Source organism: Hemicordylus capensis, chromosome 4 (genome assembly GCF_027244095.1).
Source record: "Hemicordylus capensis ecotype Gifberg chromosome 4, rHemCap1.1.pri, whole genome shotgun sequence".
In the NCBI taxonomy this organism is placed as follows: Eukaryota; Metazoa; Chordata; class Lepidosauria; order Squamata; family Cordylidae; genus Hemicordylus; species Hemicordylus capensis.
Window position 1 is genome coordinate 308,239,912 of NC_069660.1, and position 23,288 is coordinate 308,263,199.

The 23,288-nt window shown below is 45.6% G+C and overlaps 1 protein-coding gene across 14 annotated transcripts in view; it reads right to left on the minus strand.

The window, feature by feature from the left end:
- Positions 1 to 23,288, minus strand: part of ST3GAL1 (ST3 beta-galactoside alpha-2,3-sialyltransferase 1) — a 140,564-nt gene that overhangs the window by 20,481 nt on the left and 96,795 nt on the right. For all 14 annotated transcript variants that reach the window (XM_053245580.1, XM_053245582.1, XM_053245586.1 and 11 more), the window contains 3 exons: positions 18,815 to 19,677; positions 11,841 to 12,034; positions 7,258 to 7,437 (listed from right to left, as the gene is read on the minus strand). In XM_053245580.1, the coding sequence (XP_053101555.1) occupies positions 7,258 to 7,437; positions 11,841 to 12,034; positions 18,815 to 19,129 (689 nt within the window). In that variant the 5' untranslated portion in view covers positions 19,130 to 19,677. The remainder of the gene's footprint in view (positions 1 to 7,257; positions 7,438 to 11,840; positions 12,035 to 18,814; positions 19,678 to 23,288) is intronic.

A 23,288-nucleotide genomic window follows, 5' to 3' on the forward strand; every position in this document is an offset into this window, starting at 1 on the left:
CCTACCAGGGTTCTATCTAATTGTTTTCACTGTTTTCATCAAAGCTCAATCCAGTTTTGTTCTGGGAGGCAGTTTCAAGGCAGTGTGTGTGCACATGCATTCAGAGTGGGGCCTTCCTGATTCAACCTGAGCGGGATCTAAACTTAACTAAGTGGACATAAAAAAAACTTTTGAGTGCACGCATGCCTTAGAGGGAACACCGCTTCCTACCCTCAACTCCGGTTGGACTCTGTGCCTGAACCCAAATAGCACAATGCCACTTTTTGACCTGGGGTTTCAGCGGCAAAACCTAAAGGTAACCAAGGGTTACAATTCAGGTTTGAGGGCTAAAACCAACCTGAGGTTTGGTGATGAAACCTCAGGTTTATGCATTCAGATGACCAAATTCTTGAAGGAGAGGAGAGCTGGTCTTGTGGTAGCAAGCATGACTTGTCCCCATAGCTAAGCAGGGTCTGCCCTGGTTGCATATGAATGGGGGATTTGATGTGTGAGCACTGCAAGATATTCCCCTCAGGGGATGAAGTTGCTCTGGGAAGAGCAGAAGGTTTCAAGTTCCCTCTCCAAGATAGGGCTGAGAGAGATTCCTGCCTGCAACCTTGGAGAAGCCACTGCCTTAGACCAATGGTCTGACTCAGTATATGGCAGTTTCCTATGTTCCTAACTTCTGCCATGGTTGCCTCCAATATCACGTAATGTCTGAATGCCGCCAAATCCAAACACAATGCTGCTTTTTGACCTGGGGTTTCGGTGGCAAAACCTAAAGGTAACCAATGGTTCCAATTCACGTAATGTCCGAATATGGCCCTTGCCTTCCTGGCTCTTGACTGTAGGGCAGGACAACTACTGCTCCCTCCACACAACCCTCTCACCTCCCAGTTGGCTAGCAAGAAGGAAGAGCAGAATATGCACTCTGGGGACTGGATTTGTCCTAGGGGTGATCAGTTAATGATCCCTAGTTGAAGGGGGCAGCAAGCCGAGGGGAAAAAACCCCAAACCAACTCTGGAAACTCCAGTTGGAATCCTAAGTAACATCTCATCTTTTTAGTGTTTGAGGCATGGACATCTAACAGTGCTGGAGCAGGAAATGTGGCCTAAGCAGGACAGGGAAGGCTCACGGAAAAAGAAGGGTCTGGGAAAGAGTCAAGAAAGCTGGGAAGGGCAGCTCATGGGAAGTGGCAGCAGCAGAAATAAGTATTGTTGGGGCACAGAAGTGGCCACACACATTTCATGGGGTGAGGGTGGACTTTGCCCCACATGTTTGGTTCTTGAAAGAAAGAAAGGTAAAGTTGCCTTCATGCTCCCATCCGGAAGATAAAGTGAAGCAGGCCAGTGTGGGAACTGTTCGGATTCTCTCTCTCTCTCTCTCTCTCGCCCTCTCTCTCTCTCTCTCTCTCTCTCTCCTTTGTATTAGTGATGACCTGAAATGATTCACCAGCCAATGTGTGCTGCAGCAGTTCTGAGCCCCCTGTGCTGCTGCGGGCTCCTCAGGAACTGCTGTCAGTCTTGTGCAAGAGTGCAAATCCTTAAAATAGAACTCCCACACTTTGGGAGTTCTATTTAATTTTGTTCTCATCTAGGCAGCACTCCCAAATGCAGGCTCTTGCACAAAACCGTCAGTAGTTCCTGAAGAGCATGTAGCAGCGTGGGTGACTGGAAAGCAATGGCATTACGGTGTGGAACAGGTGGATTTCAACATTTTGGATCACCAGTGTTCAGAGGTTGTAAAAATCACCCATGTTTTGTGGGGGCCCCACCAAAGTGGGGTGAAAGATTTTGGAGGTGGAGGGAGAAGTAGGCTTACTTTAGTCTTATTTTTCAATCTTTCTTTAAACAAAAAAATCTGTGGTAGCTTATAGGGGTGTGAATGGATCAAAATCTGTGATTTGATTCAAAGTCAGATCGAATCACAGACTTCCTCCTCCGCCAATGATTTATCAAAAGCAGCTGTATGCCTCGAGGAATCTGCCTCGAATCATCTGAATTGGTTCGTACACCATTTTGAGACCCGTTTTACTGGAAAAAAGAGCCTTAAAATGGTTCTTTTTCCAGGGAGAGCTGGTCTACCAAATGGGATCAGCAGGTAGACCAGCCTTCCACTCCAAAGTGTCAGTCCACCTTGGGAGACAGGTGTACCCAGGTAGATCTATCCTCCGAGGCGGGCTGATGTGCTAAGTCTGGATGTACTAAGTCAAATCAGGGGTGTTTCTTCCCAACCCCAAATTGGGCCCTCCATTTTGTGGGGAATTTGATTTGGGATCGAATTTGTGAATCACCCCCAATTCAACCCAAATCAATTCAACGACAAATTGAATTGCACACCCCTAGTAGCTTAGCTCAGGTGCTGCTGAGCGTCATTCCCCCAATGTACCCTGGGAGCAGAGGTGCTCTAACCCCCAGATCTTGGGGGCCTATCCCGTGGGCTTCAAGGTCCGGGGGGGGGCTTCAATGTACCAAGGGGGCCTACAAGGGGCCTACAGCCACCACCCCAAGCCTGCCCCCTACAAAACGCCAAGAGTTACCTTACTTTAGCCGCCAATATGTGCACCTGGGGGGTGGGGGTGAGCTGAGCAGGCCTCCCCCCTGCCGCATGGCGGTGGTGGTGGGTGGAGCAGCTGCTGGACCTGCCTGCCTGGCCCAGCGATCCTTGCAGACTGTGTGGCGCTCCAGTGCCCCTGCACAGAAAAGAATGCCTCGCAATTTGCAAGGACCACTGGGACAGACAGGCGGGCCCAGTGGCCACTCTGCTCACCACCTCCATGGTGATTGGGGAGGCCTACTTGGCTGACCCCCACCCCCTCCCACTGGCAGCACACACTGATGGCTAAAGTAAGGTAACTTTTAGCCGTTCGCGGTGGGTGCAGGGTGATAGCAGAAGCCCCCACCGGGAAATTTTTTTTCAGGGAGGCCTTGTGGCGGGGGTGGTCCAGGAACCAGTTTTGCCTAGGTGTGCCACTGCCTGGGAGAAAAAAATAGTGATTGCCAGGCAATGGGAAGAGCTGTGGTGATTGAAGCACCGCTATTGCTACTGTAGATTTTTAAGTTTAAAGAAAGATGGAAAATTCCCAATCAGGTTGGATGGGATGGAAAGCCAAAAAAAACCCATGAGCAACACTCCATTGCGGAGGCAGCTTGTATTGCCAGGTCCATATTTCCCAGACTTAGAATTCCCATCTGGATTTTCCAGCAGGCTTGTTAAATAGTCCCAGCAACCAGTCAGGCTACATTTGGCTGGCAACCAGCAAGTAGAGCTGGCTTTAGAACAGACCGAGCCAGAGAAGTCCAGTCCATCTGGAGCTGGATCCTGAAAGAAGGGAGCAATATCTTTCCTTTCACCAGTGCATTTGTGTGTGTGTGTGTGCGTGTGTGTGTGTGTAGAATTCTCATTTTCCCAGCACAGATCACAATATTTGGTTGCTGAGGGAAATGTGGGTTAATCCCCCTGCCTATTTGCTTATGTGAGCAAATGCTATGTGGAATGCAGTTGCACAAGTGGCACAGGTGCCTATTGGACTGCACCTATGGCGTCATGGGTAAGGATGTAGCCTCACTTTCCTGAACTTTACACATCAACTTCAAAGTACAGCTTACCAAAAATCTTCTGAGTGAAGGGGGGCAAGGAAGAGAAAGCATCCTCCATTTCCTCTCTGTCCTGTTTATTTAACCTTAGCAAGCTGGCTGGCCCATGAAAGTGGAAGCTACCTCTTGGCTGGGAAAGATAGCATCAGTTAAAATGAACATTTAACCAAGAATGATTTTTTTATTTCAAATGATCCCGGTTAAGATAGAAGATAAGACATTGAATATATGACAGAGGCATATAAAGTCTTTTATTTTGGGCCTATAAGAAATCAAGAATTAAGATCAGGATTATGCAAGATGTAAAAGAACGGGGAGGATTGGCTGTTCCTAATCTGAAATTATACTACCATGCCAGTTGTTTGACATGGATCTCGGACTGGATCAGAGAACCATATGGCTCGATTATGGATATGGAGGGATCAGACCTGTCAGATGGATTACATAAATTTTTATGGGCTAATGTAAGAAGAGATGACCAAGAAACAAAATCCCACATGATCAGAAACAGTCTGCTAAGTGTTTGGGATAAGTACAAGAAAAAGATTAGCCCAGATAGATCACCTTTGGCATCCATTTTAAATATTTTTCTCTATAAAGATGAAAAATCTAACAAGTTTAACTTTTGGAGAGAGAAAGCATATAGCATGCAAAATCTAACTACTGGAAAAGTAAAAAACTACTTTCACTCTCACTCTGGAATGGTCTAAAGAACCCCATGGTTTCAACATTTACAAATCAGCTTGATAATACAGAAAGAAATACAAAAACAAGGTGGTAAACTCAGAGACTTAACGGAATTTGAAGTATTAATAACCAAAAATGTTTACCACCTACTGGGACTGATATATGAGTTGCTGTTGAAATACGACTTGGAAACAGAGCAGATTAAAGACTGCATGATTAAATGTATGCAAAACTTAAACAGAACAATTGATCTTCAACAATGGGAGCATCAATGGAGGGTGAATATAAAATTTACTACAAATAGCAACTTAAGAGAAAACTGGTATAAAATGTATTTTCGTTGGTATATTACCCCTGCAACCATCAGAAAGATGGACACTAATTACCCGGGAGATTGTTGGAAATGCAAGAATCATGTGGGGACATTTAATCATATGTGGTGGACCTGCGGTAAAGCACAGCAATTTTGGAAAAGAATTCACACTAAGATGCAACAAATTTTAAATATAAATTTTCCTTTACCTTAGCTCTTTCTCCTACATATGGCTAAACCCTGTATACCTACTAAATACACTGAGTTATCTTTATGCATGATTACAGCTGCCAAGATTCTTTATGCTGCAAACTGGCAGTCACAGACAATCCCGTCTTTAGATGAATGGTTACTAAAGTTATGGGAGTATGCTTTGATGGCTAAGGTTACTGCTTATTTGCAGAATAACTTAGATGAAACATTTGCAGCAACTTGGGAACCTTTCATAAATTTTCATATAGCACAGGGTCAACATCCACACCCAAGATCCGGTTTCTTTTATAACTGAGGGCCGGGGCAGTATATTAGTGTGTAAGTAATTAGCGTATTACTCATATCTCTATCTTCACCTTTTGCAATATCCGCTGTGAGGGAAAAGGCTATTAAGGGGTGGAAGTGAAATCTTGGATTGTCATAAGTAATGTGTCATGTGTAGCTGTTGGAAGTTCAAGAGTGGATAATGCAACATGTCTTTTGCTTTTTGTTCTGTTTTCTAAATAAAAATCTTTAATAGAAGGAACTACAAAGAAAAGAAAAAGTGAAAGCTACCAAAATCCCCCCTCTTCCCTTCCCACCTCCTATTTATTCTCACACAGCTCCCTGCCCCTTGGTTTCATTTACCAAGTAATAAGTAACTGTAGATCTTATCCATCAGGATACTGAATGCAATATCTGGCTGCCAGTTATTTTACCATTGATAAATGAAGGTCCATCCAGTGCCATGCAGGAAATTAAAAAACATGAGGAGTACAATAAAGGGAGTATGCCCCTACAGAAGAAAGGGTGGGGATTGATGATTCAAGGGCAGTTTTCCTGAAGTGGGTCAGTTATTCCCTCATAGGAGGGTGGAGACTGAGAGGGAGCATGGTTTGATTTTTCAACCAAGGTTTAAAATCAAGCCACAGGAGACATGGTGGGGGCCACTCAACACAGTCTAGGAACATAGCAAGATAGGGAGCTTGCCTTACACCAAGTCAGAACATTGGTCCATCTAGCTCAGTACTGTGTCCACACAGACTGGCAGTGCCTCTCCAAGGTTTCAGACCACAGTCTTTTTCCAGCCCGACCTGGAGATGCCAGGGACTGAACCTTGGATTCTCTGCATGCAAAGCAAAGCAGATGATTGACCATTGAGCAATGGCCCCATCCCTTAATGCTACCTGATGATGGACCAGGGATGCTGATGAAATCCACCTCTGCTGGATCTTACTTTACTGGATATGTTTGCAGGAGTAGAACTCAAAATGTCAGATATCATGATTTTCCCAAAAGTACATTTTTGGAACATTGCAAAGCATTAAAAAAAAAAAAAGATTAAACCCATTTTAATTTCTTTCTTTTAAAAAAAAGGGTTTTGCTGTTTGTTTGTTTGTTTTTGGAACTGTGGAATTGCTTTAAAAACAAACAAATCCATATTTTAAAAATCTGAGACTGCTGTGTGTGTGTGTTTTAAAAAACCTATTTCTTTCACAATTAAATAACAGTGGCTGACATCCTGATTAATGCTCTGAACACAGTGAATACAGTTGTGATAGTGCAAGAAGACTGTGTAGTTGTGCGAAGTCATGGGGATTTTCAGAACTGTGCTCTTGTGCAAAAGTTCCCTGCAAAACATATGAGGCATAACACCTTGCTGTGCAGGCATAACCCTACCTGCAATAGCACAACACTAGCCTTGAACACTAACTCTGGACTTAGCAAAACCCATGAACACAACATCCTTGCACAAGAGTAGTATGTGTTAGTCAGGATGTCAGTTGGTAATGTTTGTGTGTATTCATGAAGTGAGCATGTCAAGCCCAATTACTGTTACTTTCTGATAGAATACAGTCAGTCACCACCTGGCGATTGGACTGCATCGGTTTTATTTCAGGCGAAGAGCAAACTCTATTTTTCTTCCGCAAACTCTAATTTGAGCTGGCAGACTCTAATTTCCAGCAGTCTGGCTGCCAGGACAAATATGAGTTCTCTCCACAAATAATAAAGGTGTGGCGTTTCCTGCCACGAGTCATGGTGATGGCTAATGGCTCAGATGTATTTAAAAGGGGTTTCGACAAATTGATGATGATGATGATGATGATGATGGAGGAGGAGGAGGGAGGAGGAGGAGGTCCATCAGCAGCTATCAGCCATAATAACTAAGTGGAACTTCCAGCCTCAGAGGCAGTATATCTCTGAACACCAGCTACAGGGGAACCACAGCAGGAGAGTGGTCATGCCTTCATCTTCTGCTTGTGGGCTTTCCAGAGGCATCTGGTTGGCTTTTGTAAGAAACAGGATGCTGGACAAGATAAACCTTAGGTCTGTTTTATCGGGACATTTTTCTGTTCTAAGGTGCATTCAAACAAAAGATGTAGAAAGATCATCAGCCTGTGGTGACCCTCTGACATAAAAGAAGTCAACGTGACGTATAAACATAGTCCTTCCTCCCCCGTTCTACTTGAGCAGTTGGATTTACTTACTGGTTGATGGTGCCTGTGGTGAGGGCACTGATGATCCAGCGCAGGTCCAAGGTTTTGAAAGGGATGACCACCATGCTGACATTCTCTGCCAGTTCTTTGTAGCTCTCCGGGTAGACAAAGTGGTGGGTAGTTTTGCTGCCAACGTCCAATTCATAGCCAGCTGTTGGGGCTTTGTTCATTCTGCAGTCAAAAGGGAAGGCGGAGAGAAGAGTCAACAGGAGCAGAATGTGAACCTGAATTGATCCATCTTACTTACTTACTTATTTATTTATTTATTTATTTATTCTCTATGCAAACTGCCCTGAGCCATTTTTGGAAAGGCAGCATAGAAATCAAATAAATAAATATCATTTCGTCGTCTTTTCACATTACTTTTACTTAAAAGCTGAAGGTTTTCTACTGACAACCTGATGTAGAAATTTGGGAGGGTTGAGGGGAAACTATCCCCAGTTTACTTTTGTAATGCCACCCCCTGTTTTGCAACTCTTCTCCTCTGGTCTGCCATTTCCCCCCCACAAGCCCCTGCAAAACAACACTATATAATGAGACTCTGGAACGCGCTTCTTAACAAAACTAAGAGTTTCCCCTTCTCTAAATGTTTTTTTAAAGGATCTAAAAACATACCTGTTTAGTCAGGCTTTCAGTTTATAGTTTTAAAGCTTTGGTTTTAGAGTTTTTATTCTCTTTTAAATTGTTTTAATTATGTTTAATGTTTTAATGGTTTTATATTGTGAACTGCCCAGGGACTTTTTCTTCGGTATATAAATGTACTGAATGAATGAATGAATGAATGAATGAATGAATGGTCTTTTTCCGACAGGGGCTTATGGGAGACAGTGATAGCCACCCAGAGAAGACTGGTGGCCACTGAGGAGGTTTGCTCCTCGCAATTTCTCTCCCACAGCCTCCCCAGTTATTGAAATTATTCCATCTTATTAAGATCTGAATATTAATTAAGATTAAGGTTATTATTATTTTTTAGAGGTCCGCTTATGGTTGCCACCATCTCATCTGGTGGCAACTAAGGGTCGGGCCTTTTCTATAGCCACTGTGAGACTTTGGAATGAACACCCAGTTGCTGTAAGAACTTTGCCATCTCTAGCAGCCATTAGAAGAGCTCTCAAGATGCATTTATTTAATCAAACCTTTGGTAAGGTGCAAGTTGGTTTTACTGTTGCTACTGTCATTTTTAAGCTGTTTTAAACTGTTTTCATTGTTTGGTTGTAACTGTGGTTTTATTGTTCTTACTTTTGTGTAAACTGCCCATGAGATGCCCATTTGGGTGGTATTAAATAAATAAATAAATGCCACCTAGCCGCCACCCCCCAATATGGTCTATGGGAGGAGAACTGGCCTTGTGGTGGCAAGCAGGTTGTCCCTTTTGCTAAGCAGAGTCTGCCTTGGCTTGGATTTGAATGGGAGACTACATGTGTGAGCACTGTAAGATATTCCCCTCAGGCGATGGGACTGCTCTAGGAAGAGCATCCACATGCTTGCATGCAGGAGGTTCCAAGTTCCCTCCCTGGCATCTCCAATAACAGCTGAGAGAGACTCCTGCCTGTGACTTTGGAAAAGCTGCCGCCAGTCTCTGTAAATACTGAGCTAGATGGACCAATGATCTGACTCAGTATAAGACAGCTGCCAGTGTTCTTATAATATTGTGTCGTGCAAATGGGGCAGAGAAAGCAGAGAGGCCATTTCAGTTCAACTCTGAGTCTTTGACCTGAAACTATAAAAACAGCTTGATGCTAAAAAAGCAGTATTTCCTAAAGGCCGTGGGCTCTTATTCAAAGTAAATACAATTTATTTGTCAAGCAGGTTTGTAGAAAGGTTTCTTCAACCCTCGGGTTAAGTGCTGAGAACTGCTTAGGCAGTTCCGGCAAAATAAAGTTCATTATTTAACTAAGCTCTTGAATCACAATGAAGAACCTGTGAAAACAATGTTTTAAATAGGTTAAATGTTGGCTCACCTTACCTCCTCTTTAGGCATCTGAACACCGACAGAGCATGCTCTGGCTATGAGTTAATAATAATGAGGATCTTGATAGCAGATACTTTTGAACCAAACTGAATCTGGACTATTTTATTTATTTATTTGAAATATTTATAACCGGCCCCTCCAGTACACTACTGCTCAGAGCAGCTCACAACAATAAAATAGATACAATGTGAAATAGAAGTAATAAAATTAACCAAATTAAGTAAAAAAGTTAAAAGTCAGGCTAAACCCACAATAAGAATTTTCAAATTGAAAGTTATTTTAAAAGCTAAAAATTGAGAATTATAAAAACTATAAACTAAAGAACCTTCCAGATATAACCAAAGATGGAGCATTAAAAAACCTCTTTTAAAAAATGTGTTTTTAGTTGTTTTTTAAGAACACTGAGGGAGGGAGCATGGCTAAGCTCTTCAGAGAGGATTTTCCAAAGCTGAAGGGCCACAACCAAAAAGGCCCTGTCTCAACTCCCCACCAACCGGATCTCTGTTAGTGGCGGGGCCATGAACAGGGCCAGAGATGATGAGCGGGGGGTCCAGCAGGTTCATATGGGTGAATAAGGTCCAACAGGTACCTGGGCCCCAAGCAGTGAAGAGCTTTAAAGGTCAAGACCAGCACATTGAAATGTCTGGAAGTGGACTGGTAACCAATTAAGCTGCTGCAGGATGGGTGTGACACTTGTGAAGCAACTTGCGCCCATGAGCATCCTTGCAGCAGCATTCTAGGCCAGCTGAAGCTGCTGAACTGTCTTCAAGGGCAGCCCCAGGTAGAGCTCTACCAAGGGTAGAGCATATTGCAGTAGTCCAATCTGGATGTTACCAAAGCATGAGTGACTGAGGTCAGGTCCGATTTCTCCAAATAGGGTTGAAGCTGGCGTACCAGCCGTAGTTGGTAAAAGGAGCTTCTGCACACTGCCACCACCTGTGCCTCCAAGGACAGCGTCAGGTCCAGAAGCACCCCCAAGCTGCGGACTTTGTCTTTCAGAGGAGTGTGACCCTGTCCAAGACCAGATTTACCTCATTACTCAGATGATCAGTTCTACCAATCCAAAGCACTTCCGTCATATCTGGATTAAGTTTCAGCTTGTTTGCCCCCATCCAGTCCAGAACAGCCTCCAAGCCCTGGTTTAGACTTCAGAGCATCCACTGCCTCCCTGGTGTCTGCTGACTTAAAAGATAGGTAGAGCTGGGTGTCATCAGCATATAGATGGCACCGCAGCCCACACCCATGGATGACTTCTCCCAGGGGTTTCATGTAAATGTTAAACAGCATGGGGGACAGAATAAATCCCTGTGGCTCCCCATAGGCCAAAAGCCAAAGGGTGGAGCAGGCATCCCCCAGCACCACCTTCTGAGTACAACCCTCCAGGTAGGATCAGAGCCACTGTAACTGTACCCCCAAGTCCCAGCCTGGAGAGATGTCCCAGAAGGATACCATAGTCAATGGTATTGAGAGCCTCTGAGAGGTCCAGGAGGATCAACAGAGTCACACACTCTCTGTATATCTCCCAGAGTAGGTCATCCACCAGGGCGACCAAGGCAGTTTCTGTCCCATATCCAGGTTGGAAGCCAGACTGGAAAGGATCTAAGTAATCAGAATCATCCAGGACTGCCTGAAGCTGAGACCAGGGGTGTGCACAGAACCGTCTGGCCTGGTTCGGTTTGAGGCTGGACCGGCCTCGAATGGAACTGGGCCAGTTCAGTCCGGCCCCCATTGAACATCCCCTACCCCAGTGAATTTTCATATTTTTTTAAAAAAAAAAAATGTTAAAGAAGTACCTGTAGCCCCTTTGGGGGGCTTGCTGTAGCCAGGGAGGGGGTGAGGGGGTGTCCGCATGGGTTCCCTCCCCCCCACCCGCCGGCCTTCCTCATCACCGCCGTGGCCGGTAACCAAACCATTTTTGGCCCTTTTGGGCCTCCATACAAGAGAGTGACCGCCATTTTGGCAGCTGCCACGCACGTGCAAATGCCCTCTGCCCTCCACTCCAATACTTTTCCCAAGAAGGGGAGGTTGGAAACTGGTCAAAAGTTATTTAAGTCATCTGGGTCCAATGAGGGTTTTTTTAGGAAGGGCCTGCCTCCTTCAGATGAGGGGGCACCACCCTCTGCTTTAGAAAAGCATTCACCATGTTGCCACCCATGGACCCTAGAAGCCTTCACCAACCATGAAGGGCAAGGGTCGAGCATGCACATGGTAGGCCTCAGCCTTCCAAGCAGCCTGTCCACCTTCTCAGGCAACACAGTCTGGACAGGGAACCATCTTATTTGTTTCATATTTATTTTTCTTTGTAAGTGTGTTTCGTAACTTTTGTTGAAAAATGGTATATAAACAGTAGTAGTTCTGTTTGATTTGCTGATCTTATTTGCCACGCTTCAACTGTTTCACTTGCTCCTTTTGCTACTTTGTTCTGTTTTATTGTTGTGGTTTTTAAAATATGGATCTGATTATTGTTTTTCTGTTTCCATCTTTTGTAAGCTGTTTTTTTTAATTTAAAAAAGAAAGCAGGCTATACATATATTCAAACCAATACACAATCTGGTTTGGGAGAGAGCTCAGATTGAGGACCCTGTGCCTTGTAGCTACTCACCGGAAGACAAAGTTATGGTTGTCAATCTCTTGGCCATACTGAGATTGCTTGAGGTTCCCCGAATTCCCCACCACAGCACACCTCCTGCACCGCGACCCTCTCTCCAGAAGCTGGTCCCCATCTCCGGGAATGATCTCAAACAGTTCCTGAATAGTCTCATTGATTCCCTTTGGCTTTTTTTCTCCTTGCAGTTTCTGGAAAGAAGAATGTAGGAATTGCTCCACATTAGAGACTGCAAGGCGATTAGACAGCTGTTGGAACATCAATAGGCCACAGCAGGTCATGTGACAAGGCTTGACCTTTCACCTTTCTGGGTCTGGCTTGCTCTTTGATTGGCAGCTGCTGCTCTCTGCCACAGACTGGGTGGGCTCACACATAATGTGGAACCTACTTGCGAAGTCGGCAACCAGTTTGTGACTCTCTGAGGTGATTCTCACAATCACCAGGGATGGGCTGGGAGGGCGTGGGGGAAAGGCTGCTGCTAACCTATCTCCCCCCACCCCAGATGACTGAACTATCCATCATCAGTGTGCCTCCTGTGTGCCCACATGGGCAGCCCAGCTCCATGAGGCACGGAGCAGGGTGGAGGGATCACGAGCTAGAATTTGTTGTTCCAGCCTCTGGATATCCCACAATGCAAAGCACGACATGCGTGTTGCACTGGGGATTTCCCCGGCAGTTGGGCACTCTATGCATCTGTCTCTGTGACTCCTTGGGCTGAACTCAGCCCAAGGAGACACATGAGGCCTGGTATCTGGTATCAGAAGCTGAGGACAATTAGTCTCTTCATAAAACTAGATATGTAGATTCTAAGGGCACATTGGAGGTTTCCTCCCCTCCCCTCACTCTTGCACATAAAAGTATTTTCTGTCCTCTGCTGCTGCCAGCAAATCTAAAGTATGGTGTTATGTCTGCCATTTGCTACTGTTGCCCTCTGACCCTTAGCCTCGGCTAACAGCCGGGTTCCTTAAGACGATTAGGTGGGCGGGGAGTGGAGGGATCCACAAGGATCCTGCTGCTTCTCACGGCCAGCTTAACCCCGGCTGGGATGCCCCAGGCTGAGTTAGGCTGGTTGTGAAAACAGCCTCACTGAATACACAACAAGGCAGGAACCTGAGGTTCACTTGGGACCTCAAACTGAGATGTGTAACCAAGATTTGACGTTGGATTGCCAAAGCAAGTGCTGCTTCCACTGAGCTTCAGGCCATGTGCTTTATCAACCTCTGGCTTGCTGCAAGGAGACCGCCCCCTTTGCCATAAGCTCCAATGGCTGTGAGGCAGTGCAGGGCCAACTGGGTTAGCATCCAGGGCCTTGATGGGAGGCCCAACCAGTGGGGGTGTCCTATGGCTTAACTCTGCTACTTCCAACAAACTGAGATAGATGACCGCCTGCAGCACCAACTTCAAGTTCCCTCATATCTTGGGCTGGGGGTACCTCAGGCCCCACGTTATGTGTGAACCTGCCCCCTGCCTTTTACCTCTGTCTTAACTATGATTTGGCTGAGCCAATTTTGACACAGATTGAGCATCAAATCTGGGGCCAAAGAGCGAGCGTTTAGTTGGAATTGAGTCTAGTTTGACTTGAAAGATATTTTTCAACTCAGAGAGGCTTAGTAGGACCAAATTTAAGACCCCTTGGGGTAGATTATTTATTTATCATTTTATTTAAAATATTTATACCCCACCCCTCCAGTACACTACTGCTCACGGAGGCTCACATTATTAATAAAACAGATACAATGTAAAACATGAGACTAAAAAAAGTAAACAAGTTAAGTTAAACAACTTGAAAGCCCAGGTTAAAATGACAATTAAAATTACATTTTTAAAAACAAAAGTTTCAAATTAAAAATTGTTTTTTAAAAAATGGTCACCTTAAGTGGCACAGTGGGAAAATGCTTGACTAACAAGCAGGTGGTTGCTGGTTTGAATCCCTGCTGGTACTATATCAGGCAGCAGTGATATAGAAAGATTCTGAAAGGCATCATCTCAGACTGCACAGGAGGAGGCAATGGTAAACCCCTCCTGTATTCCACCAAAGAAAACCACAGGGCTCTGTGGGTGCCAGGAGTCAAAACTGACTTGACGACATACTTTACCTTTAAAAAGCTCAGAACTCAGAACTATAAACACTAAAGAACCTACCAGATATAAGCAGCAGATAAAACATTTAAAAGCCTCATTCAAAAGATGTGTTTTTAGTTGTTCCTTAAAACACTGAGCGAGGCAGCATGGCAAAGCTCTTTGGGGAGAGCTGATTATTATACAGATTTATTATTAATATTTCCATTGTAGAGAAGGGAATGGAGACTGTAAATCACCAAATGCATTTATAGCTGAGATAATATTTAAGCCCAGGCTTCTAGGTTTGCAGTCCACATTGCCCACTGCATTGCATATGCAGAATTTCCAGCCCATCCCACAAAACTAATGGCTAAGTAGGAGATTTGAAGCTGGGCCTCCGGAGAGGCCAACCTCAAATTATGGTGTATGGATACACCACATGGAATGGTCTGCTTTATGCACATGAGTGGATGTGATAGTAAGGATTGTTCTTCTGAATAAGGTGTACAAGGTCATAGGTACATGGGATGTTGGGAGTGTGTGATCGATGGAATGCTGGCAACTGGTTTCTCCATGCAGCTGGATCACTGACCTCAGTGTGGCTGGTGAACAGAACTGGTACAGTTTTTTCTGTGCAAAAGGTCTTAGTGAGTCTGCAGAGAGAGAGATTGGATACAGGGCTGTAGCTCAGTGGGAGAAGCATCTGCTCTGCATAGAGAAGGTCTGGCTTCAATCCCTGGCATTTTCAGGTGGAACATAGGAAGCTACCATATACCAAGTCAGACCATTGGTCCATCTAGCTCAGTATTGTCTACACCAGGGATTCTCAACGTTGGATTCCTAGATGTTGTTGGACTTCAACTCCCATAATCCCCAACCAAAAGCAACTGAGGCTAGGGATTATGGGAGCTGAAGTCCAATAACATCTGTGGACCCAACGTTGAGAATCCCTGGTCTACACAGACTGGCAGTGGCTTCTCCAAGGCTGCAGGCAGGAATCTCTCTCAGCCCTACCTTGGAGATGCCTGGGAGGGAGCTTGGAACCTTCTGCTCTTCCCAGAGCAGCTCCATCCCCTGAGGGGAATATCTTACAGTGCTCACACATCAAGTTTCCCATCCAAATGCAACCAGGGTAGACCTTGCTTAGCTAAGGGGACAAGTCATGCTTGCTACCACAAGACCAGCTCTCCTCTCGCGTTGCTGGGAAAGATTGCTGTTTGGAACTTTGGAGAGCTGCTGCCAAACAGAATAGGTCAATCCTGAGCAAGACACACAAAGACCTGCCTTTGGGTCATACACAGGTCTGACTCAGTCACTGCAGACTCACGGCAGAAAGAATTGCAGCAACTCTCTTGGTACTGGCTGGGGCCCGTTGATAAAACAATTGTAGCGCTACTCCACTGGCCAAATGAGATTGTCAGGGACTTGGGACAGGGCTTTTTAAGTGGTCCTTGGGAACTCCTTCCACAGGAGCCTGCCTGGCCCTTCCAATCTCCATTTTTAGGTGTTGCCAAGACCACCAACTTTCACCAGGCCTGGAGTGAGACTGTTTCTGTACAGGTTTGTTGAATTTTGTTTATCCTCTTGTTGGTCTTCTTTGTGTGGATGATGTTTTTATTCAGAGTATGCTGGTTTTAATTACTGTACATTTTGGGTTAGAAAGATTTTATAACCATGGATCAATAAAAGGAGCAGGACTGGTTCTCACCGGCTGGGCTCCCCGGGGGCAGGGTGATGCTTGAACCTAAATGGTGCAGCTCCTCACTTTCTCCTATATAAATGGATGGTTGCCACTGGGTATCTCAGCCCTTGCACAGGACCTTTGTCATCCATCTATACTAGCCATCGTAACAAGAAGCCTTCCGATAGTGACCAATATCTTGAGCTCTTTCTCATGATCCACGAGAAAGAGCTTGAAGGGGCAGGGGAGGAAACCTCCAAAAGCTTACTTCCCCTGCAGATGATCCTTGCTGTTGGTCTGGGTGCAGCGATCATGTACCCAAACGTGTAGCTGCCTCCACAGGTAGCATGGAGGGTTGTGGGCCAGGATGCATTGCCCTGGTCACCAGAACTCCCATAATGCACCATGCAAGTGTATGGGGATCCCCCTGATGCTGGCCGGGAGCCCCGTAGTCTCCCAGCCTCAACTCCCAGCACCGTTGGATCCTGGCAGTTCTCATGCGTGGCAAGACTGGGCTTAGCTTCGTTAGCCCAGTTTTGCTTGCACATGAAAACAGCCTCCTTGGCAGCTAAGAATATTGCATCTCCAAACTACAGAGTAAATTCACAAAACAAATCAAACACTTTTAATATTGTGGCACCTGAGCATGCAATCCACCCCCCCTATGCAGTTGTGTTCTTTTCCTTCTTCCTTCCAAGCAGATTTGAACACCTATTAGCAAGCAACACTTCTTTGGGGACCTATCTCCTCCCCCCACCCCAAGCCTAATTATAATCCTAAGTCATAAATGAGTCAGCTGGTAAAACCAGAGGCAATAAAAGTCTGGTCACTGCCTTTAATAGTATTGATTCATTGGGGGTTGGAAGGCTTTTTACTGTCAGCATAGATTTAATAAGCCCCTCGGACAGCAGGAAAGCCATGTGTATGAGAAACATGTCAAGGGCAGCTTCCCACAGAAACAGGAGACAACATGTTTCTACAAGCGGTTGAAAGCATTTGTAGGATTTCACCTAAACAGAAAGGCCAAGATCAGAAAGGCCAAGCAAACAGGAGCCCACAGGAGGTTTTAGGGGGCTGGCTAAGGCATAGTGAGTCAGTAAGAGGTAAGCTTGGACTAGCATTGCAGGACCTTGGATAGCTCCCAGCAGACAACTTGCTCCCAGGGATACCAGGAGCTCAGCTCAGCTCTTCTGTCACTTCTCTTGGATCTGAAAACCTTTCATAAGCTCAGAACCCTTCTTATGAGGTGGAAAGCCTTAAAGAGGCAGGCCTCTGGTTTGGAGCTCAGCACTCTGCAACCTCTTTTAATTCCTACCTGGTGCATTGCTTGCGGTGACAAGCAGACACTGAGGAACATGACACCCCTGGTGTGGAGAGACCCAGTCCCTCAGGGAAATCAGGCTCAGGGGTTGTCACAGGGGTCCCACTTCAAGGTCCCAGATTAAAGGGGCTGCCAACTGACCAGTTCAAGTTCAGTGTTGAGGTCTGGGTCCAGCTCATGCTCCGGACTGTCATGATCAGGCTAGGACCTCCTCCTCTGTATCTGAGTCCTGGCTGCCACTCAAGGTCAGGGTCACGGCAGAGAATTCTTGGAGCATAAGTGCAAAGAGTTCTATGACCACCTCTTTCCTCTTTTCAAGATTCTTGTTCCTACGGACTAGCCAGAGTACAACCAGCATTTAACGGTTTAGGGCTTTGGGAGATTGCTATGGAAGTCCACATGAAGTGGACTCCCATTTGAAATTTGGATGCCCAATGGGTTATTGAACTGGTTGGCCAACCCATAGGAAACCAGGGTTCAAACCCTAACATGCTAGCTATACCCAGGAACAAGAACGTTCTGTAAGGCATGCAAGACGGAAATGTTCCATTGGGTGTTTGGTCGCTGAGATAGCTGGTCGTAGAGTTATCTGGTAATCCATGGTTATTATATCATGCAATGAGTACTGTATGGGGTTGTGGTTATGATGTTATGTATGATGTATTTTATAGAACGGTGTTGCCTTGTATGTTATTGCTTGTAAGCTGCCCTGAGTCCTATGGGAGTAGGGCAACATATAAATCTAACTAACTAACTAACTAAATATATTCCAAAACCAGACTAAAAGAAGAATTTGGAGACGTTCCCAAACCTTGGGGTGAGGGACTTATGCAGTGTAGCCCCTGAAGTAGCCCTCCAAAAGCAACGCTCAAGGAACCGCCCCAGTCTTTGAGAGAGGGAGCTTGGCTTAGCAATCCACTGCTTCAGGAGGGAGCCGATTTTCGAAGAAGATTGGCTCCATCCAATTTTAGAAGAAGTGCAAATGTCTCTTTCTCTGTTTTTGTTTTTAAATTGAAGCAGGTATTCCACACCACTGCATTTAAGATTTCTGGCTGTTGGCCGATCTATATATTGGCTGCGTATTTCATTACCACTTGCATCAATAACATTTCTAATTGTTTGTGAGTAGGTTAACTACAACTACCAAAAAAGTAGTTTTAACTGCATTTTAAGAAGCTATTGGAAATAGTCATCGAGGGCATTAACACAATCAAAAAGCTCTGCATGCTCCCAATTTTCAGTTGTGTGGAAACAAGGTAAGAGGAAGGTCTGAGGAGAAGTGATTGTGTGGAAGTAAGGTAGGAGGAAGACCTGGGTAAGCTCAATTTTCGATTGTGTGCAAGCACTAGAGGAAAACCTGGGTAGGAGTGCAGCTGTGGCCATCTCCTTCCAAGCCAATTGTGCATCTACATAGTGGGTGTAATCTTTGAATAGATCTGAATTACATAAAGCTCAGCTTGCACTGGCACATACAATATGGTGGCTCGCTAATTTAAAAAAAATAATCTGGAAAATTACCATGAAGCTGGGATTATACACACTGGTCTTCCCACTCACAGACACTATACAAATGCCTTGTATGATATGTGGATATCTAGAGGCAGGCCTTAAACATCCAGTGGGCAGGGCAAACACACATTTACTCAGACCCCCTCCCCCGCTATATTTCACTTCCATAGATGTAGACTATGGAAGTGACATTACAGGATTCCTTGTCATGCATATAAACGGATCGGTGGCTTTTACTGGGGCCTGCAGTAGCTCCTGCTATGGACATTAAAGACCAATGGAATTGGAGGTCATGGCATTCAGGGAACCCCAGGGCAGTACTTGAGCAGGCAAAGGGGGCAACTCCCTCCTCCAAATTTCACACCTACACTATGACCCCCGCCTCTCTTCCTGACTCACCAGCCACCACTTGTAGCTCTCTTCAGGCATGAAGGCATTCTCTGTGGTCAGGAAAGGTTGCATAGTTTGGTTAAACCTCTCGTCGAACCAGAGCGAGACCCCTTGTTCGAAGACGCACGTGCTGCAGCCGCAGGGCCGCCTGGAGTACTTCATCAGTTTCTTAAACTGCTCTGAAAACTGGAAAACGATCTGCTTGGGGTCCCAAGTGACGGTGATGGTGTTGTGCGTGTAGTTCAGCAAGAACGAGGTGATGGTGATGACGAAAAGTAAGGCAAACGTAAACAGTTTCAGGCTTCGCTTCCTGACGGCGAGCATCTTGCCTCGCAGTTTCCTTGGCCTGGCCGCCCAAGAGAAATGTGATGACTGAGGTATGCGGGGAGGCCGCAGTGGTTTCTCCTGCCAGTCTTATTTTGGCCACCAGTTTCAGTTAAATTATCTCTGTGGTTCAATGGAACAGCCCCCTGTGTATCTGAGCCATTTAAAAGAGGGCAAATGTGGATTGTCTCTTCCTTCTCTTCCTTCAGAATTTTTTAAAAAGAGGAAAAAAAGAATCTGGACTCAGGTTTCTTTTCTGCAGCTCTCCTGGAAATAACTACTAGTTTCTTCCCCCAAAGATTTAATCAAAACGAACAAGCACAATTTTCCTATTGCCACCCAGGCAGATTGGGAAGAAATGATTAACAGTGTCAAAGACACTTCTTAAAAAATCCATGTGGGAGGAGAAACTTGAAATGAAAAAGGACTAAGTAAAGGAAAATATCACTTCTGCTTGAAAATTATCTCATTAGGGCCATTGATTAGCTCATTCCCGACAACCAACAGTCAAGCCTTGCTCATGGAAGCTGATGAAACATCTCTGCCACCTAAAAATGCAAAAGAGAAAGGAAAGCTTCATCAGGGAAGTTTCATGGAACTTTCCATTTAATATGAAGTTGTGGATTTCATCTTGCCCCCTCCTCCACCAAATTAAATGATTCTGTGGCTCCCTTGGCAAACCAGCCTCACCAGGCAACCAGGACAGGACAACTGGTAGCCATACATATTCAGAACATTCAGAACAAACAATTGTATAACTTTGGACTAAGTAAATCTGGACTTTTTATTAGCTTCGGCTGGTAAACCGCTAGGCCCATTTCTGGAGATAAATGACCTTAAAGCAGTAGTACATATGCTGGTAACCTCCAGGCTTGACTACTGTAATGTAGTCTACATGAGGCTGCCTTGGTATGTAGTTCAGAAAGTACACTTGGTACAGAATGGCACCAAGGGACAACTCGAAGGGGCCATATAACACTAATTCTGAAAGAATTGCACTGGCTGCTGCTATGTTTCCAAGCAAAACACAAAGTGCTGGTCATTACCGATCTACGTTTATTATTCTCTTAGATGTACCTGTCACTAATCTCATTCATGGCAGCTCTTGCGAGAGATTGCAAGTGAGGGGAGGGGGAGAGGAAAGCGATGGGGATGGGGAAAGAAGGGCAACAGACAGGCCAGCGAATGGACAAGCAGGTGGGTGGGCGGGGAGAGGAAGCGGAGGCAGGAAAAAGAGAAAGCAGCAGTGGGGAGGGGAAAGAAAGCAGCGGAGGTGGGGGAAAGAGAAAGGGGTGGCAGGAGGAGGGAAGAGAAAGTGGCAGGGGAACACTCCAGCTGTTTTTGAACTACAACACCCATCATTGCAAGTCACAATGGCTGGTAGCCAGGGACAATTTATTTATTTATTTATTTATTTATTTGATTGATTGATTGATTGCTGTGTCTCTGCCTTTAAGGGCGGGGGAGGGAGCACTTACCACCCCCGCTGCGTTTCCCCGCTCGGTTTCCTCAAAGTCCGTCAGCGTGGCAGTGTGCCTCCCTGTTGCCCCCTTTACTGCAAGTAATCGATGGGCCTGCGCCCATCAGGTGTGCGTGCCCATCGTGCTCGTGAGTGTGCACATCTGGTGCACATGCATGCACACCCTCAACATGCACAAGTGTGTTGAGTACCTACAGTAAGGGGCAACGGGGCAGCATGGACGTACACTGCCGCCCTGATGGACTTTGGGGAAACGTGCCGGCAGGGCTAGGTGCACCTTCCCCACCCTTAAAGTGATCTCCCCTGCTGTCGAATTGGCCCCTGACAGTTCTGTGCACATCCCTAGCCAACACCATGGAAAAGCATAGTGGTTGAGGTGGTGGAGGAGATATGAAAGTGTTAGTTGCCATTAGAAGCTGTAATGATGACATGATGAACAGGTGCTTTTCATGAAGGCAAAGGGCAGATTCCTCCACATGCTGGTGAAATGATGCTCCAAGGAGGAGCTTCACTTTCAGAAGGCTTTGTAAAGTTCTGGCTTGAAACATGCCAGATTTCACCAGTTTTGGTGCATTTATTTTTATTTTTTGGTAAAAATGGCTATGTCTCTTCAGATTTACTATGGGCAGCCTGGCCCCCTACCCCATATTTGTGGTAAGTTTCAAATCTCTAGGACCAACTGGTGATTTTATTTTGATTTCCCCATTGAGCACTATAGGGGAAAATCCAAATTTAAGTGGAATTTGGATTCTGAATCTGATCCGATATCGCCAGAGCTCACAGAATCCCAATCCGATATTGTCAAATTTGGATCTGGTTGGATCCGTATCTGGATTTTATGAACACGCACAGAATGGAGCAACCCCCTGCCCTTCCATACACACTGCTGATTCCTGTTGTGTCATTTCTTTCTTATTGGCCATAACAGATAGAGTCTGATTCACATAAAACTTTAACAAGGTTTAACAAGTGGGAACAAGGAAGAGTGGGACAAGAGAAAATGCAGACATCATGTTAAACAGTAACAGGTACTTGGGTCATGACATTATGATGGGTGTATGCAGAAAGTACATTTGCGTAAGGTAACGGGCCGCTTTGCAAACCCACATGCTACACCCATCATTGAGGGCTGGGTCACCACTCTCAAAGCTGGAGGCAAGTTTTGCCTTTGCCTTAAGAGTCTCCCCAAGTCCATCCTTTCTCTAATGCAGGGTTCCAAACGCTCCAGCTATTTTTGAACTACAACACACATCATTGCAAGTCACAATGGCTGGTAGCCAGGGACTTTATTTATTTATTTATTTATTTGATTTATGTGTGTCTGCCTTTAAGGGCACGGGAGGGTGCACTTACCACCCCCACTGACGCTCGGTTTCTCCCGCTGGCGCTCGGTTTCTTCAAAGGCTGTCAGGGTGGCAGCGTACCTCTCTGCCGCCCCCTTGCCCCCTTTACTGGAAGTAACAGGAAGTACTAGATGTGCCTGCGCCTGTGAGGCATGCGTGCCCATCGTGCTCACGAGTGTGCACATCTGGTGCATGTGCATGCGCAACCCTGACATGCACAAGTGCATCAAGTACTTCTGGTAAAGGGGGTAACGGGGAGTTGTAGGCCAGCAGCTGCAGGAGGGCTGCAGCTGGAGACTTCTGCTCTAATGGAAACTATTAACTTGCAGAGCAGAATGTAAAGGTTGGAAAATTACTGGAGTGAAAGCTACACTTGCAATTACTATGATGAATATTTAAGAAACATAAGAACAGCCCTGCTGGATCAGGCCCAAGGCCTATCGAGTCCAGAATCCTGTTTCACACGGTGGCCCACCAGTTGCCTCTGGGAAGCCCACAGGCAAGAGGTGAGGGCATTCAGCTTTTCAACAAAAGTTCCCAAAGCGGTTTACATAGCTATATAAAAATAAATTAAATGGTTCCCTGTTGCCAAATGGCTCACAATCTAAAAAAGAAACACAAGATAGACACCAGCAACAGCCATTGTAGGATTGGATAAGGCCAGTTGCCCTCCCCCTGCTAGATAAAGAGAATCACCACTTTTAAAAGGTGCCTCTTGGCTCAGTTAATAGGGGATTGAGGACTTGCTTCCTTAATCAAGTGGCCACAGTAACCCCAGCCACTGAGAAGCAAGCCTGCTGCCCCTATCTCCTTGTCCCACCCCTTCATTTCCATGGCCGTATCCTACCGCTTATTTCTTGGTCACACTACAGCAGGGTGAAATGTTCAGAACTCTCTCTCTCTCTCTCTCTCTCTCTCTCTCTCTCTCTCTCTCTCTCTCACACACACACACACACACACACTACATAAATATATTCAAAGCTTCAGCTTAAACACAGCCCTCCAATCTCCTTCCTGCTTTGCCATGGGAGAGAGCGCAGCCAATTGTCATCTGTACAAAATGTGACAGACATGATTTAGGATGCCTTTCAGTACTTGAATGAATGCTGATACATCTTAAGGTGAGTCCAGTGGTCCGGGCTTCAGCACTCTAGGGAGCTGCTTGGCGAGGGGAACAGGGGACAGGCTGACTGCCCAAGATTTATTGACAGCTCCTGCCGCCAGACCTTGCCGGTTATATATGATGAAGCCAGAATAACAGGAGTGGCCTTTCCAAACCTTGTAGACGTTGTTTGACTCTCTGTGGCAAAATTCCTTTTGGTCTCACATTTTTCAT